This window comes from Lactuca sativa, chromosome 3 (assembly GCF_002870075.4).
Source record: "Lactuca sativa cultivar Salinas chromosome 3, Lsat_Salinas_v11, whole genome shotgun sequence".
Taxonomy (NCBI): domain Eukaryota; kingdom Viridiplantae; phylum Streptophyta; class Magnoliopsida; order Asterales; family Asteraceae; genus Lactuca; species Lactuca sativa.
Window position 1 is genome coordinate 100,143,119 of NC_056625.2, and position 19,722 is coordinate 100,162,840.

General features: G+C 34.4%; 2 protein-coding genes and 1 long non-coding RNA gene across 3 annotated transcripts; 1 reads left to right on the plus strand and 2 right to left on the minus strand.

The window, feature by feature from the left end:
* Positions 1-4,225: 4,225 nt before the first annotated feature.
* LOC111901269 (probable leucine-rich repeat receptor-like protein kinase At1g35710) lies at positions 4,226-6,993 on the plus strand. Its single transcript, XM_023897129.1, has 3 exons — positions 4,226-4,972; positions 5,034-6,564; positions 6,710-6,993. Exons 1-3 carry the CDS (start codon positions 4,226-4,228, stop codon positions 6,991-6,993), a joined length of 2,562 nt encoding a protein of 853 aa, XP_023752897.1.
* A 2,611-nt stretch (positions 6,994-9,604) lies between these two features.
* LOC111901321 (uncharacterized) lies at positions 9,605-11,011 on the minus strand. Its single transcript, XR_002853476.3, has 3 exons — positions 10,723-11,011; positions 10,063-10,178; positions 9,605-9,882 (listed from the first exon to the last, which is right to left on the minus strand). It is a non-coding gene; the product is annotated as an uncharacterized LOC111901321 (long non-coding RNA).
* Positions 11,012-16,098: 5,087 nt separating this feature from the next.
* LOC111901280 (ubiquitin domain-containing protein DSK2a) lies at positions 16,099-19,034 on the minus strand. Its single transcript, XM_052769768.1, has 7 exons — positions 18,782-19,034; positions 18,037-18,566; positions 17,850-17,933; positions 17,169-17,227; positions 16,957-16,985; positions 16,340-16,395; positions 16,099-16,284 (listed from the first exon to the last, which is right to left on the minus strand). The coding sequence occupies exons 1-7, from the start codon at positions 19,032-19,034 to the stop codon at positions 16,099-16,101; spliced, it is 1,197 nt and encodes a 398-aa protein (XP_052625728.1).
* Between the last annotated feature and the right edge of the window lie 688 nt (positions 19,035-19,722).

Sequence of the window (19,722 nt, forward strand, 5' to 3'; positions counted from 1 at the left end):
CTTGTCTCAGGGCCTTACCATTTCTTCCTCTCTGTCCATGAAACTTACAGCCTACTCAAATGCAGATTGGGGTGGGTGCCCCAACTCATAATGTTCAACCTACGACTATTACATCTACATGGGTGCAAATTTAATTTCTTGGTCCTCAAAACGTCAACATATTGTCTCTCGGTCTGGTGCCGAAGCAGAATATCGAGGAGTTGCCAACACTATTGCCGAGGTCTCTTTGATTTGTAACCTCCTTCTCGAACTTTATGTCACAATCACTCATGCAACGGTTATTTTTTGTGACAATATCTCGGCGGTTTACCTTTCTGAAAATCCCGTGCATCATCAACGCACTAAACACGTCGGATATCGATTTCGTTTGGGAGAAGGTTCGCCTTGGTGCTATTAAAGTCTTTACGTTCCAGCTGACTGCCAGTATGCAGATATCTTCATCAAAGGGTTACCGAAGCACCTATTCCATCAGTTTCGGCCCAGTTTATGCCTCCATCAACTTCTGACTTAAACTGCGTGGGAGTATTAACCGATAATTATGCTCTATAATTATTGGTGTATATTTTGTATTTCTTATCAAATTATGTGTGATTGTATTTTCTGTAAATAGCTCCTCTAATTTAGCTAAGCCGTTGTATTTATAGATTGAAAAGGTTTTGGGAATGCACGGAAACTTTGTATTCTTACAGTTTACGTTTCTCTCTTAAGCTTTGCGCTTAGAAAAATCTTTAAAAAAGCTTGCTATTTTTTTAGAAGTTTCATCATTTTTTTTTTATAAATGACATCTCATATTTCACAAAAATATGCACAGAAAAGACCAATTTGTTAAAAGAGAATTCATAATTTTTTTTGGAGAGAGAGACGACCTTTCGTAATATAAGTTTAAAATATTATAGCTTGTGTTATTCACTTGATTATGTTGGTATTGTTTTTGCTTATTTCAAGAAATAACCGCAGGTGATAATAACAACAGTGAGTCTCTAAATCATGTTCTTTTCCCTTGTTAAATTAATTACGCACAAGGTTCATTCATTCATTTTAGATTCTTTTGAAGGACCATACGAATTAAAATTCTGTCTTTTTCGGTTATTCTTCAAATAACGAAAAAAACTATTTTTTTTAACGGATCAAAAATTCAGTTGACGAATACTTTTTCATGGCAACTTTTTCCATCGTATATAAGTTTTCAGTTTACCAAGTTGAATTTTCTCTTTTTAAAAAAAATAGTTTGGTCGATAATTTAAAACAATAATAACGAAACCAATTTGATTTCAAAAGGCAAATATACGTAATTTAATCAATTTGATAGGGACGTTTGCAGTTAGAATGAAACTTTATTTAGAATTACTTAGATATGTCTAACAATTTCGTTGAGGGAACAGTGCACTTCTAATTCCATCTAAGGACTTTAAGAGAAAGATTTGATAACGAAATGTCAATGAAGGTATTAGACAAAATGCTCATCCACAAGTTCAAGGAGCACACCATGTTCAAGGAACACACCACCGGTCTTTATTTAATTATCTTCATATTTATTTTCTTTTCCCTAATCCAAACATTCAAGGAACACACCATGCTCAAGGAAAACACCATGTGCGGTGAACACATAGAAAACAACAAAATTACAACACCAACAATCAATAGTGCACCCAAAATTGAGAATGCAATGAAAAATCAACCTCCAACAGCAACAATCCAAAATTAGTATTTATCTATAAAACCTGAGAACTATTTGTGAATCCGATATGTCCATGTTATAAAATCGCTTGGATCCATTATAGCTTCTCTATTTCACAAAGTTAGTTGAGAATATGTGTGAAATTCCTTAGCAGCTGAAGGTGCATGTGAGGTCGGACCACATAAAACATCGGGGCACCAATTCCCCATGATACTCTTAATCAGACTGATTCCCCATGCCTCCCAACTCATTTCCTGTGTTTTCTTCTAGTAATTATCAATCATGTATGAACCATCAGTTCCTGGGCAGTAGTTCAAAACACACGGTTGAAGTTAATGCATATATTAAAACATCAAGATAAGCCCTTTGATAAAAGTAACATACGAGCTTCAAAATATATAATCAATATTAAATTTAAGCAGATGAAACAAATAGAACCAAATTGAATCAGAAACATACACAATGGATTTATCATACAAAGAAAATGTTTAATCAAACTTGTGAAAGAGAAACAAATAGAACCAGAAATACACACAATCAGATTTCTCAAAGCAACAAAATATATTATCAAAACTAAGAACAAGAAGTAACAAACAGAACTAGAAACACACACATTTGGATTTCTAGTACCAACAAAATACAAATCAATTTTGAGAAGAAGAAATATGAGAAGAGGAGATGGAAATCAGATACAGAGATGAAGAGGAATGGGGAATAAAAAACATAATCGAAGAAGGATGATGTGTTAGGACTATCAGAGATGATGAAGGATAGACTTTTTCTGATTCTCTGCCTTTTTTTTTTTTTTGATTCAGGGTGAAAGGAAATTTCCGTTTCCCATGTTTTCTCTTACAATTAAATGGGTGGAAATGAAATCCATTTTTTTTTTCTCATTTCCTCCTTATAAAAAAGTCACCAGTTACAGAGTAGATTATGAATTAAAAATATACTTTTAAGTGAAACGTCTATTAGCATTAATCAGAAAAATAAAAGATAAGTATGTCCAAACTATCAAGTTAAGTTATATATTATTACATTGTTACATCCAACAATAACATAATACGATATGTTGTGTTGTTGTAATCCTAGAGCCTTGCTAAATTGGTTAAAACAAATTATTGTTCTAGGAAAAAAAAAGATTTATGTCATGACAGCTTTTTTGTGGAAATATATGACAATATTGCCCAAATTTCCTTTACGAGTATGTGGACAAGAAAAGAAGAGAAAAAGATAGCTCAAGTATAAGGGGGTGTTTGGCTTAGCTTTTAAAAGCTCAAAAGAACTTTTCCAAAAAGTTACAAAAAGTCGGGATTTTCTGACTTTTCAAAAAAGTTGTTTTTTCTTGTATTAAAACTCCAAAAGTTATTAGTTTGCCAAACATCTTTTTGTTTTTTTTCTTTTACAAAAAAGACTTTTGGCTGTGAAAAGCTAAGCCAAACACCCCCTAAATAAGGACATGCTGACAATCCTTTTCTTTTTATTAAAATCAATATGGCAAAGACAATAATGTCAGGGGCGGATCCCTTTAGGGGCCAGGAGGGGCCATGGCCCCCCTGTTTTTTTGCCTTCTAATATCAAAAAATTCTAAATCAGATTATTAGTTTAAGGTAAATACTACTCTTGGCCCCTCATGATTTAGAAAAGGTTAAAAGAGAAGATAATGCATCTATTATAACAGTTCTTTGTAGAACAAACTTTAAATTTAAATTTAAAATTATTAATATAAGACCAAATATGTAATTTCCGTCATAAATGTGAATGCGACAATAAAGTTGTAAAGAACGATCTTGTGCTTTAAAGATCATTTACAACTAAATAGGAGGGAAAATAGGAGGAGAGAAGGTATGAAAGAAGCGTTATAATATCTTCAAAAAGTTAAAAAGAAAAATGAGATACAAGGTATGAAAGAAGCGTCGCCAACGGCCGGAGAGTAGCGTTTCTACCCTGTTTCACCCTTGTTGTCGCTTTGCCTCACCCACCCACCACCTACAAGTACGCATTCTTCTTCTCAGTTTTGTTGTTATCTTCCGTTTGCTTTTGAGGCTTAAAAAGTATATAACTTGTATATATATTTGTTTATATTTCTTTTGTTAATAACTTTGTTTCATGATTACACAATGTCAGAGTTAAGAGTTACTGTGAACTTTAGTACTTTTTTCATGATGTGGCTGTCTTACATTTATTATTTTTTATTATAATGGCTTTTGTAGTTAATGGTCATAGAATGCATAGTACAACTCAAATCAATTGATTTAGTCTGTTTTCTTAAATATATTTATATACAAGTCTTTGGCTAAATTGTCAAAACTTGATTGTATAAACATTGATAAACTTTTATTATATTGATCGATTTAATTGTCATTTTGGTACAAATCTTATGCGACATAATTCCTTTTTAATTATTCTTGTGAGCATTGCTATTTATATATATATATATATATATATATATATATATATATATATGTGTGTGTGTGTGTGTGTGTGTGTATAGACACACTATAGGATTCGGCCCCCCTTCTTACGTTGCTCGTGTTTCGCCCCTGAATAATGTGTTCTTCAAACTTCTTATTTTTCTCTCTGGGTCTTCTAATCATCATACTCTCCCCGATACAAAATTTTGCTTCTGCTTCTTTGGAGGAAGCCAACACTCTTCTTAAATGGAAAGCAAACCTTCAAATCCCAAACAATTCCTTGGTTTCTTCATGGATTCCCCTCCTTTTGAATTCCAGTGCATTCGTTCCATGCACTTCTTGGTTTGGAGTAGTTTGCAATGCTGATGGGAGCATTCGCAGGTTGAACCTCAATTCATGTGGCTTGAAAGGTACACTCCACCAATTTTCATTCTTTTTGCTACACAATCTCACACATTTTGATCTCAGTATGAACAACTTCTTTGGCCCCATCCCACCCCAAATCCGACTCCTGTCGAAACTTGTCTACATTGATTTTTCAAGGAATAAGTTTTCTGGAGTAATCCCACCTGAAATAGGGAACTTTCACCAGCTAACAAGCTTATACCTGTACTCAAACAATATATCAGGTCCCATTCCAATTGAAATTGGGAATTTGAAGTCTCTCGTTGATCTTTGGGTGAGTTCCAATCAGCTTAGTGGTTCTATTCCTTCTTCATTGGGTGATCTGACATCTTTGAATATCCTTTCTTTGTATGAAAATCAACTCTCTGGTCCCATTCCTATTGAACTTGGGAATTTCAAGTTTCTCGTTCTTCTTGCTGTGGAATACAATCAAATTACTGGTTCTATTCCATCATCACTAGGGAACTTGGGTAACCTGGTTTTCCCTTGACCATAATAATATTTTTGGTGCTGTTCCTACTGACCTTGGAAATTTGAAGTCTCTCATTAGGCTTGTTCTGAACAATAATCACCTTAGTGGTTCTATTCCTCCATCATTGGGTGAATTGACATCTTTGGAGTACCTTTATATAAACCAGAATAAACTCTCTGGTGACATTCCTATTGAACTTGGGAATTTGAAGTCTCTCTTGGATCTTGATATGAGCACCAATCAGCTTAGTGGTTCTATTCCTTCAGACATTGTAAATTTAACTCAACTACACAGACTTAGTTTGTCTTCAAATAATTTGGTTGGTGAGATCCCAAAGGAGTTCGGGAAGATGAAAAGTATGTTAAATTTGTACTTATCTAATAATCAACTTTCAGGTATAATACCTGTAGAATTCGGGTCTTTCCGTGATCTCCTTCAACTCGATCTATCCACAAATAGATTAAATGGGTCGATACCCAAAAGTATTGGTAATTGGGCACACATTCACTGGTTGAATCTTAGTAATAACATGCTCAGTGAGAAAATTCCATCTGAAATTGGTAAATTAGTGCAACTTACAAAGCCTGATTTATCTCAGAATTTTCTCATGGAACAGATACCATCTGAAGTTCAAGGTTTACAAAACTTGCAAATATTAGATTTTTCTGGCAATAGATTATCTGGTTCTATTCCTTATGCTTTTGCAAGTTTACCTCGCGGGATTGACATCAACCTTTCTTACAATGAGCTCTCCGGTCCGGTTCCCCCTTGCGCCAACTTTGTGAATGCATCCCTACAAGGCAATCCAGGTTTGTGTGGAAATGTTACCGGAATGAAACTTTGTGAAAGTAAATCTATAAAGAAGAAAAATGATTCCTTTCATGATATGGTCATCCTAGTAATTATTTTCACTCTTATCGGGGCAATTGTACTTTGTTTATTCACGTATGGCCTCATTGCATATCGAAAACAAAAGAAAATGTCTTCATTGAAATCATTGGACGAAAAAAGTGGTGATTATTTCACCATTACAAGTTTTAATGGAAAATTAGCGTATAATGATATCTTGAAGGTAACAAATGATTTCGATGATGCATATTGTATTGGGACCGGGGGATATGGTACTGTATATAAAGCCGAGCTACAACCTACCAATGTAGTAGCTGTCAAGAAACTTCACGTGTCATCTGATAATGTTGATCACAACAGTTTCCTTAATGAGGTACATGCGTTAACAAACATAAGGCATCGAAACATAGTGAAACTATATGGATATTGCTCCCATGCCTGCCATTCATTTTTGATTTACGAGTACCTTGAAAAGGGAAGCCTTGGATCAATCTTAAGAAGTGATGTCTTGGCAAAAGAATTGGATTGGTTGAAAAGGATCAATATTGTAAGGGCTATAGCTAATGGCTTGGCTTATATGCATCACGAGTGCTCGCCTCCTATAATTCATAGAGACATTTCCATAGCCAACATCCTTCTGAATTCTGATTATGAGGCACATATTTCTGACTTTGGCACATCCAAGCTTTTAAAGTTGGACTCATCAAAATCAACCACAATTGCTGGCACCTATGGTTATATCGCGCCAGGTAATGTAATTTTGTGATAGTTCTATATTTTCTAAAGTTTCGTGATATATATGAATGAGTATATCTACATATACATGTATCTATGCTAGAATCTTATGGGTTTGATATTGCTTTTTGTTCTTATCCCATATTTTTTTTGGTGTAGAGCTTGCTTATACGATGGTGGCAACCGAGAAATGTGATGTGTTTAGCTATGGCATTGTTGCAATAGAAGTGATCATGGGAAAGCATCCTGGTGAACTACCAACATTTTCTGTCGATGATGTGTTGCTAGAAAATGTGGTAGATAATCGGATTCCACTACCCTCACCACAAGTTGAGAAACAGTTGAAGTCGGTACTGAATCTTTTAAGAGCTTGTTTGAACTCCAATCCACATGAAAGACCAACAATGCACCAAGTTTCAAAATTGTTGATGAAGGCTTCCTAATAGAGTACTATCAATGTTCTTTGCTTTTGTCAAGTTCCCTACATGCATCCCGATAATATGTATTTATTCGGATGCCTTCTTGTTACTGAAACTCCTCATATGTTTTATTAAATAATTATGTTGTATATAAACAAATAAGTCAGTCAAGATTGCAATCCTTTTGGAAACTTTACTTCTGGAAAATCAAGTATCAGTCAAGGACAAATTTGTCTATGATTAACCACATAAAATATGTCTTTGATTTTTCCATGACCTTTCACATTACCATTGGAGAAGATATTTAAAATTAGTGAATAGATGATGTTGTGATAGTTTAAAGTCAAAACATTGGTTGGGCACCGAAGATGTTCTAAGAGATGTGTAACCAGTTTTCTCGACTTAAATTTGACAGTTATTTTTTCATCCTTCTTCTAGTCTCCTACTTTGGCATGATAGCTTAACCTTCCACCAAACTCCATACCATAAAATTCAAATTCAAAAGGGTTGCCAAAGATTGTAGGAAAAGTCGGTAACATAATATGTTGAATTTGATGCTCTGTAGCCGCCCAACACTACCTAGCATGATAGCTTAACCTTCCACCAAACTCCATACCATAAAATTCAAATTCAAAAGGGTTGCCAAAGATTGTAGGAAAAGTCGGTAACATAATATGTTGAATTTGATGCTATATAGCCGCCCAACACTACCTAGCATTATAGCTTAACCTTCCACCAAACTCCATACCATAAAATTCAAATTCAAAAGGGTTGCCAAAGATTGTAGGAAAAGTCGGTAACATAATATGTTGAATTTGATGCTCTATAGCCGCCCAACACTACCTAGCATGATAGCTTAACCTTCCACCAAACTCCATACCATAAAATTCAAATTCAAAAGGGTTGCCAAAGATTGTAAGAAAAGTCGGTAACATAATATGTTGAATTTGATGCTTTATAGCCGCCCAACACTACCTAGCATGATAGCTTAACCTTCCACCAAACTCCATACCATAAAATTCAAATTCAAAAGGGTTGCCAAAGATTGTAGGAAAAGTCGGTAACATAATATGTTGAATTTGATGCTCTATAGCCGCCCAACACTACCTAGCATGATAGCTTAACCTTCCACCAAACTCCATACCATAAAATTCAAATTCAAAAGGGTTGCCAAAGATTGTAGGAAAAGTCGATAACATAATATGTTGAATTTGATGCTCTATAGCCGCCCAACACTACCTAGCATGATAGCTTAACCTTCCACCAAACTCCATACCATAAAATTCAAATTCAAAAGGGTTGCCAAAGATTGTAAGAAAAGTCGGTAACATAATATGTTGAATTTGATGCTTTATAGCCGCCCAACACTACCTAGCATGATAGCTTAACCTTCCACCAAACTCCATACCATAAAATTCAAATTCAAAAGGGTTGCCAAAGATTGTAGGAAAAGTCGGTAACATAATATGTTGAATTTGATGCTCTATAGCCGCCCAACACTACCTAGCATGACAGCTTAACCTTCCACCAAACTCCATACCATAAAATTCAAATTCAAAAGGGTTGCCAAAGATTGTAGGAAAAGTCGGTAACATAATATGTTGAATTTGATGCTCTATAGCCGCCCAACACTACCTAGCATGATAGCTTAACCTTCCACCAAACTCCATACCATAAAATTCAAATTCAAAAGGGTTGCCAAAGATTGTAAGAAAAGTCGGTAACATAATATGTTGAATTTGATGCTTTATAGCCGCCCAACACTACCTAGCATGATAGCTTAACCTTCCACCAAACTCCATACCATAAAATTCAAATTCAAAAGGGTTGCCAAAGATTGTAGGAAAAGTCGGTAACATAATATGTTGAATTTGATGCTCTATAGCCGCCCAACACTACCTAGCATGATAGCTTAACCTTCCACCAAACTCCATACCATAAAATTCAAATTCAAAAGGGTTGCCAAAGATTGTAAGAAAAGTCGGTAACATAATATGTTGAATTTGATGCTTTATAGCCGCCCAACACTACCTAGCATGATAGCTTAACCTTCCACCAAACTCCATACCATAAAATTCAAATTCAAAAGGGTTGCCAAAGATTGTAGGAAAAGTCGGTAACATAATATGTTGAATTTGATGCTCTATAGCCGCCCAACACTACCTAGCATGATAGCTTAACCTTCCACCAAACTCCATACCATAAAATTCAAATTCAAAAGGGTTGCCAAAGATTGTAAGAAAAGTCGGTAACATAATATGTTGAATTTGATGCTTTATAGCCGCCCAACACTACCTAGCATGATAGCTTAACCTTCCACCAAACTCCATACCATAAAATTCAAATTCAAAAGGGTTGCCAAAGATTGTAGGAAAAATCGGTAACATAATATGTTGAATTTGATGCTCTATAGCCGCCCAACACTACCTAGCATGACAGCTTAACCTTCCACCAAACTCCATACCATAAAATTCAAATGTTAAAAGGGTTGCCAAAGTAGGAAAAGTCGGTTGGCAACCAGGTTTTAATACAACCCGGTTGGCAACCAGGTTTTATATGGGGCGAGTCTTACAAGTAAAATCTTATTATACTAATTCAACCAGGTTCCCTTATATTTCTATTTTTGCACTTAATATACAAAACAAAGAACTCTTTTTATTAAATTCCAATCAGTTTCTGCATATTTACATCACCACTAAAAGTAGGATCCAACCTTAACGAGATGTTCACATATGAAACCTACTTAAAAGATGTTGACACCAATCTCATAGCCAAAGCCCACGTCCTAAAAGCATCAATTTTTACATGTTGCTCACTTGAAACACCTCAATGTATACAAGCCAATCAAACTAGATATGCAACTGAAGACTCGTATGCTTCTTGTTGATAAATTCCCATCATGCTTATCAACACCTACCAGGAAATAAAACAGAACACATTTAAGCAAAATCTGAATGCAAATGGGCTTTTACACAGAAACAAAATATCAAAAATACATACACTGCAACAGTAGGATGTTACACTAGACACGACTAAAAATGGAAGACTGATAAAAACATACAAAATATGTTGGTAAGAAACAACGTACAAAACCTGTTTATTAAGAGCATTGTCCAAAATATCCACTAATAAATGTAGAGCATAATAGAAAACACACCACAGAAACTGGAAGTTGGATGCTACACTGGTCCGGGTTCTTTCACCATATGCTGCAGAAAATACTTTCATGAGCTTGTTAACATTTAATATAAAATTAAGTATGCAATCATAAAAAAAATATTCAACCATGAGTAAAAACAAAAGGGGTAATCAATCACCTTACAATGTTAATAATTTTTTCCTCCAGCAGGAACATAAATAATGTTTCTCACAATATTATTTCTATCAACTTGGTAATCCAGTTCATTTAGAAAATAAATTGGAAATCAGAAATTACATAAAAATGTTAAGAAACCAGCCACTTATTGTTGCATGTTGTATCTTTAGACACATTTTAAGCATTTATAATCCTGTTATATTTTCCAACTCTAATGTGATTTAGGGTTTTGACCCAAACATTATATATTTTGAACTCGTTTATTGATGACTGGATAGAAAAATACCAACAATGCAACAATAACCTCTAATCAGAACATGCGTATATTAAACCAAAATAGAGGATCCATTACTCAATTCATGTATCTGGATTCCAAAACTTGATATGCATAATTAAAATAAAATAAAATAAAAAAAAAGTATCAGTCGAAATGGTACCTCAAGAGCATCGATTGTTGTGGCACTAGTGAAAATAGCGGCGATAAAGCGTCGAATTCTCGTCGTTTTAGGGTATTAGGGTTTTCGATCAATGGTTTTAACTCTCTAGAGTGCTCGCATTCACAGAGTAGCTTCGAATTGAAATCATATACCTGGTCAAATGGCGGGATAATAAAAATTTGTAGCGGGATAACGGAAATTGGTGGCTGGATATGAAAATTTGATAGGCAATGTTTTTTTAATTGCATCGGCGTTTGCATACTCATGCTCCTAAAGACTAATAAATTCATTTTTTATTATATTTTTGTTATTACGATGAATAAATTCATTACAGATGCAGTTGTTTTTTAAGTGTAAACTCCAAACAAAATCCAATACTAAAAGTGGTCCACTTTTCTATTGGAAATAAAATCACTTATATATCCATAAAACTTAAAAGGGTTTTCTTTTTGATGTTAGTCCATAAATAAAAACATATAAATGGAAATACATCAAAAGATCTTAAATTATTTATTATTTATTATGAAAATATACAAAAATATCCTAAATTAACAAAAAGGTACATTATATATTATATATTACAAGTTAATTGTGATAAAACACAATATTACATCAAAAATGTTATAACACACAAAGTGGAAGTTGGAATTCTTCTCCATTTAGAATTACCTTTTTCAATCTAATTATCTCAATCCTTATAAGTATACAATATTCAATTACTTCTTCGACAATATTTCCCTCCGGTATATATCAATTCCTTACATATCTTGTTAAGAAATCCATATTTTCTCAAGTGGATATACGCATCGCAGAAATACTAGACCATAATATTTTATTTCTTTTACAATATGAGATATCAAATGAACCATGACATCAAAAAGTTGAAGGTGAAAATTACATCTTAAGTTGGGATAAAATCATGATAATATCACTTTGTCGTAAATTGTAACGACCCGGATTTCCTATCATTGACGAGGTTAGTGTTGAACAAGATCAAATTTTGTTAACTCTACACGACGAGTCCATCCCCGAAATATAATGACAAAGAATAGCTAAGTGTAGCAGGTTACAATGATGTGAGTTTCCAAGCAGACATGGACGAATCTTATTCACAGTCAAGGTTGGTATTTTTGATTATTGGAGAAGCAGTAATTTGGAATAGTTCCAAGCAGAAAACAGTGGCAGACTCCACATGAGTTGTAATACCAGTTTCCCACAATTGATCAGTTGATGATATAAGTGAATCAAATGCATGGTTTTTAAGGAAAACCATACGTCACGACGTGACACAATGGGGTGTCACAACGTGGCATGCCAAATGAAGATCGTTTGTTTTAAATTGGCACCACGACGTCACATGAAGGGTGTCACGACGTGGTGATTGGTGTGGCCCAAGCTCATGATCTTTTTCCACTTTTCTCCATATTTAAGCACCATAACCTCAATTTAGGGCATCATTTTCAACCTCCAACCTCTCCGTTTCAAAAACCCTAGCCCTTTGAGTGTTCTTGGTCATATTTTTGGCCGTTAGAAGGCTCGTTTCCCACATTTTGGTGTGGAACTTGAAGATCAAGTTTCTTGCAAAGTGTTTTGGTGAAGACCTCAAGTGTAGATCTAACAAACGAACTTCATTTTTGGACCATTGTAAGTAAAAAAAAAAAAAAAAAAAAAAAAAAAAAAAAAAAAAAAAAAAAAAAAACCTTACATCTTGACCTTTGGTTTGCTAGATCTTGTAGTTTGATTATATGTCCCCTTTGATCCTTATGAGCTTGTGCCTTGGAGTTGAGAGAACTCCAACACCTCTTGAGCTTATTTTATCACCTCATAATCATGTTGGAATATGAATGTGTGTATCTTGGTCTTATTCTTAACACCATGCATGTTTTGGGAAGGTTGTATGTTGTTATGGACCTAGGGTTTAGGATCTTGTCTTCTGGTAAGGTCCTAATGGATAAAGTTGGAAACTTTATCCATTAACTCGTTGTGAAATACTATATCTCAAGTTTTTGAGCCTTGATTTTCAAGGATTAAGCTCTTAATAAAGATTTAAAGGAAACTGTCGGTTACCACGATGTGGCCAGGGGACGACCACGACGTGGAAAAGTTTTCGTGACTGTTTTATCTTTGCATCCCCACAACGTGACCAAGGAATAGTTATGATATGGCGTTGAATTTGTGTTTTGTCGGCCGTTTACTTTTGGCTAGTTTGACTTTGGCGTCAAACTTGGAGGATTCATAATGTTGAATATGGAATTATCTCTTTTGGTATTACTTTGTTCGTTGGATTGAGTAGTGTAATATGCAAGAGTACGTTTGTTTGTCATAAAAAAAAAGATCATAGATCCTATATATTGGATAATGTTTCCTTCACAATTACCTTATTCAACTTTCGATAGTCAATATATACACATTGATATGTACTTCTTCTCTACAAAGAGAATCACAACTCTATGCAACGACACACATAAACCGATTAAACCTTTATCAAGTAATTTATGGAACTGTATCAACAAATCATTATGGTAGACGCTAGTTGATATGGTACATGGAAAATCGATGATGTCCTCAACATTAAATCAATCTTGAACTCTACTTGATGATCTTGGGGTATCCCAAAAAGGAAGTCGTCGGGAAAGACCCGAGGGTACTCCCCAACTAAGTGTTATTGAAATAAAAGTCCTTAGGTTTTCCAAGTTTTATCGGTTTCGTCCTTGTGACGATTATTGGTGTGTTAATGCCTAATATTTGGGAAAAACTGTTCATTTTTTCCCTTCAAACATTTTTTACTTGCTAAAACATATCACCACCACCGTTGCCCAGTTACCTTCTACCTCGTTACTCCTTCTCCATTCTCTCTTAAGAAATTGGTGCTACCACCACCATCCTCCGCCGCCAAAAAACCGAAAACCCACGTCATTTTCGGATATCCACATACCAATGGAACCGTATTCTCTCCTCTAGCAAACCCCACCAACCATCATTGTCTTTTGATCACCGAAGCTACCTATGCCGCCTTGCTCCCTTCGTCAGGAAATTGAAAATCCCACCTTCAACTACTATTGTGAACCTTAGACATCGTCGCGTCTAGCTACCGCCACCGCCAACATCATCTTCTTCATAAATCTTATCCATCCTTGTTGCTCCTACCACCTCTAGGTGTTGTTGCCCACGGTGTATGTGTGTGTGTTTTTTGATTTTCATATGGTTGCCACGGTGTATGTGTGTGTGTTTTTTGATTTTCATATGGTTGTAGTGTTTGTGCTGCCCTCCTCTATTGTGTTCGTGTAACTGTAAGGGAAGGATAAATAAAGGGGATTGTAGGGGTTGCTTTTGGTGATGCGATCGAAAGGGTATTCATTTTTCAGACTGGGGGAGAGATAAGGGATATTTTTTTTGGAGGAGGGAGGACAGTCGCATAGGTACCTCCGATGGTCGGAAGATAATGGTGTTTGGTGGGGTTTGATTGCGCAGGAACACAGACGATGTGTGTTGATTCAAAAATGACAACGATTTAATGTGGTCCTACGGCGGAGCGGATGACGCAGGTAGGTAACCGACCATAGGTTAGTGGTTGCTTCTAGTAGTGGCAGCATGGAAACTTATGGTGGTGGTAACCTACTATAGGTAAGGGTGACAAGTTGTAGAAAGTCAAATATGCCTGAAGTTTTACCAAATATTAGGCATTAACGCACCTAAATCGTCACAGGGACAAAACGACAAATCTTGAAAAACTTATAGACTTTTATGTCAGTAACCCTCCCCAATCACCCCCCCCCCCCCCCCACTCCCCCCCAAAATAATAATAATAATAATAATAATGTAATAACTAATTCAACATTCGACATAAAACCAGAAAATGTAAACCATACAAGTTACATTATGAAACTTTATTGCAATTTGCCAATTCATAAAACATAGCACAATGAAAAATACAAGTACGAAGACATGTGTAAGTTGATATCAACATGCCTAACTTCCATTTAAGGGGTGTTTGGGGTTTCGTATTTAAGGTATGATTAGCTTATTATGGCTTAGCGACTTCATACTATTAATAAGCAGTTTTGAGTTTTTTTTTATTTGGTTTATTGGTTTTTTGAAAATTCAATAAATAAATAAAAAGTGTTTGATAATCTCAAAAGAACTTTTTAAAATGATTTTTCTTTTAGTTTTAAAAAAGGAGATTTGAAAAACATATAAAAGTTTACTTTTTGAAATTCTTTTTAACCTTTTACCAAAATTACTTCGAAATAAGATTTTAAATCAAATACTTTTTAACTTATAAACTTATTGATTTTTGTCATCAATTTTTTTAGTTTTTCTCGAAAAAAAAAAAACACCTCAACCTTTTAATTGTTTCCAATAAATCCTCAACTGTGAAAAATCAGTAAGTAAAAAAAATGTTTGGCAATCTTAAAAACATTTTTCACAATGACTTTTTTATTATTTAAAAAATAAATAAATAAAGGGAGATTTGAATAACATATAAAAGTTGACTTTTTGAAATTTCTTTTAGTTTTTTAACCTTAATTGTTTCAAAAATAAGATTTTAAGCCAAACATTTTATAATTTATTGATTTATTGATTTTTCCACCACAAAAGTTAATACTTTATATTTTTTTAAAAACTCATTTTATCATCACCATAAGTCAACAAACATTTTTGCCCAAAAACACTTTAGAGTTCAAAAAGCTATTCTAAACACCCCCTAAGTATGAAAAGTGTTCATTTGAGATTGTTTCTTTCTAACTTATTTGTAAGTGTTCATTCTATGTGAAAACTAATTTTTCATTTTTTCATTTTTTTAACCCTAATAAACCATATGGATCGTAGTGGTGTTTTTTTTATAGACTAACGATACACATACCAATTTATCCTTTTACCTATGTCTTTTTTGGTCGTTTTACATATATAAGTAGATTAACAAATACTAGAAACCAATTATTAACATATTGTATTTGGCACCTAATAAGTTAATCTAAACACTTTTTCCTAAAGACCTAAACTCCATTTTGGTAATGCATATGTTCATGTCAACTTATTAGGTTAAATTTACTCCCATGTTGAGACCAAATAAATAGGGTATACAAAAATATTGAGTTTAAGGATCATTGGTAATGACTACTTATGGTGCACAAGGGACATATATATGTCATAAACCGAAATCAAGAACTCAATAGCAAAATCAATCTTAAGATTGTGAAACCAAATTGCAATAACCAAACTTTCTAACACATCCAAAACACCCTATTGTCAAGTAGTATAAAATCAGATCCAATTCAAAAACCATGTAATGAGGCAAAAAGCTTCAAGAAACAAAGAACATGTCCACACAATATATGCAAGATGGTTTCTAGTACATACATGGCTCGGAAGCTTCTATTGACCGCCACGTAGGCGGTCAACAGCAGCAAGAATGTTACCTTTGGTGGCGGTCAAAGCTTCTAGATTCTGATCGGTATCATGAAAACCCATTGCTTGCAGTTGTGCAAGTTCACTAGCATACACTTCTTCTGGGCCCACTGCTGAGTCAGCAACATTTACAAGTGCCACGTCAGAGGTTAACTGTTTATACTTGATATAATATAATATGGTGAAAAAAGTGGTTACCATTATTCACTAGCATACACTTCTTCTCTCCATTAAAAGTGTTCATCAAGGGCTGAGATTGAGTTCCTGTTTCAATTCAAAAAATATGTTAACTCAGTCCCATGTGGACGCCACATCAGCGTGCTCACTGGTCGAAAAGAATGTTGCTAAAAGGTTTTTAATCCAAGAGCCAAGATTGAGTTATTGGTTCTCATGTGTATTTTGGTTCTATATGATTTCATATCTAAAATAATGCTGCTAAAAAATTATGTATAAATGCTATATATATACTAGAAATTTTATTTGCATACAACTTTTTGAGATTTACCCTTTTAGCCATAAAAAATGCTAAATTAGACCAAAAACACACGATTTTGACTTGATTAACCACCCCTTTACCCTGCCTACGTGGCATCCATTTGGATCAGATTTTGCCTATGTGGATGCCATGTAGGCAGGGAAACCACTAGGGGTGTGTTGAGAATTTAGCATGTTTTAAACATTCATGGCTAAGAGGGTAACCTTAAAAAGTCCATATGTGTATATAAATCTATAATCTCTTAAAAATAATGCTTCATTATCATTTATCAACTTGAAGCACTAAATCCTTGGTTTAGTGAAGACATACATTATTGGAAAAAGAAATACCTGTGTCTCCACTCGTTTGACTTTCACCCCTGCATACAAAAATCCAAACTTCATTAGTTATTAACTATGTAAAACTTAAAGCCCAAAGTTATTAATTATCATATATAATAAAATCTTTATTAATTTAAAACTATGTAGATATATAAGGGGCATACAATTCACAATCTGGCATCAAGATATTTTTGAACAAACAACAGTTTCAACTAATTTACCTGGTGCTTTGTTGCTCACCAAGTAGGTATGAAGGAGACTGATGCAATGCCATTTTTTTCTGGAATACCAAGAGTATTTATTACAGCATCATCAAGAAAAGAATAAAAATAATACAACATGAAATACCATAAGTATTTATCTTCTTATTTAGTCTTTTATCTGTCCTAGGTGGATATTAAGGTGAAAACTGAGTGTTTGGCACTAAATAAGGAAGTTATAATTTAAAAGGGTGAAGTTTGGGTTTTATTTACCATAATTTCAGTTTCTTGAGTATCATCAAAGACACATACTAAAACTAGGTACATAACAAATGAGTCAAATGTTACAAGATCACGTTGTATATGTATATATTATGTTGTGTATATATATATATATATATATATATATATATATATATATATATATATATATATATATATATATATGTGACATGTGTTATTTGATGTGAGAGTATTAATATTATGTGTAGGTGGATTTATTTTGTGCATGAGTATCTTGGTAACTGTTGTGTATGAGAACGGGTTTGCTTTTGACCATTTCAAAAGTGATTATTCAGTTATCATCCATCTTAAGACTATGCTCTTTAATAAAAGGCTTTACATGAGATATTTCCTTATTCAGACTAATGTGTGTGCATTTTGCAGATAGATGTTAGATGCACAGAGCATTAGCTAACTTACCTGCATGGTATCTGGTGAAGTCGGTTGACTTTGACTATTGAGGACAGGGGTTTGCATTATCTCTCCGAATCTGGGATTGAGTATCTGTGAAATTGTAGCAGGTATCCAATTAGTGAATGAAACATGTTAGCAGCTACAGCCCAACAAGAAAATAAATCTAAAAGCTGATGAAAAAGGAAGCAAAAACCATATTCATATTCTGTGGGTTTGAAAGGAAATCCTGAGTCAACTGCGAGATAGTCGGATTTTGCATAATCTGATTCCTTGCAATGGGATCAGAGGGAAAACGAAATAATCGTTCCAAACCTGGAATCGCAAGTCCACCTAAGCCAACAGGTGGCACAGACCTATCAGTCCCAGCAGGATGCCTTCGAGTACCAACACCACCACTACGGCCGCCGCCACCACCAGGAACTCTTGCTGCCAATTCACGGATGACTAAAAAGTCAGCCATTGCACCGAAGATAACAGGATCACTGAATATGCGGGCATAAGCCGGTTTCCTTTTCATAAGTTCACGAAATCGAGGACTATTCATTAACACGTTGCGTAGAGCTTCTGGATGAGTGCTTAGCAGTTCCAGCGTACTTTGATTAATGCGGATGAGATTCTGAATCCCTGGTTGCTGTATTTGTTGATACTCTGTAAATTCACTCAAATCAACTGTAGCAGGTGGAAGACGACGAACCAAGTGAACAGTTTGCTCTGCCTCCAAATCTATGAATCACAAATAGAAAATGTTCAACTATAGTCCCCATCACAACGAATCAAAGCATTTGAACAAATTTAATCGCAATTATATCATCGATCGACGATCGGATAAGAGCTATTATCATAGCATCAAAATCATTTCAGATTGCAATTACGATTTCAATCATAATGAATAGACATATAGATATATAACCAGTAAGGACTTGAAGAAAGTAGAATACCATAACTCCGAAGTGTCCGATCGTCTTTGAGAAGGCGGCCTTTATAGACCAAACGCTGCTGTTCCGCAGGCACGTCACAGCTTTTTGCAATCACAGACTTGAAGGATTCGACAGACGAATCCAAGCTCACCTGAACGACGAACTTGATACCTCCAGAACACCATATGTTAATGGTGACATCGTCACTTCCGTCGACTTCTAATCCATCGGTGACGGCACCGTCACCGTCATTTGCCTCGCCTCCGCCTTCCATTGAATTGACGGAGTTGCTGATTCCGATGCTTTGAAAACCTAAAAAAACTGAAATCGAGCGCTCTGAAAACTTGAGGAGGATGATGAGAGGATCTCTGTTTGTTTTCGCATTAACTGACAAAACGTATTGAACAAAATAGCAATGTTATTGGCGCTAAAATGTAAATAAAACTCCTTTTTTTTTTTTAAATTATTTTGGTTATTAACTTTTTTAAGTTAGAGTCGTTATATAAATTTTGAATTCTTAATTTGGACAAAATTCCACCTCATTAACAAAAAGAGCTCAGATGGATTGTTCGAAAATGTATGCAAAAAATGTTAAGAGTTTCTAACTTTCTGTTACACATTCTACTTTCAATATTTTTATGAGTCCACCGCTTTTAAACTTATTTTAGCTACTTATTGATTCAAAAAATCTATAATTAAATCGCTATTTCTTGTATTTGGTTATATATTTTATTGATTAGATTACAAGGTGGGTTCTTGAATGCAAGAAATAGCAATGTACTTTCGTTTCTTTTTATTACAATAGTCTACTGTCAATATATATCTTATTGAAACATAGTATTTTAAAAATTCGTCACAGATAACATTACAATGTGTATTTAGTTTTTTTTCTTATTTAGGATATTGTACTTTGAAAATATCCCAAAGTGAAAATTGCTAACACAAACATACATCATTGTAGT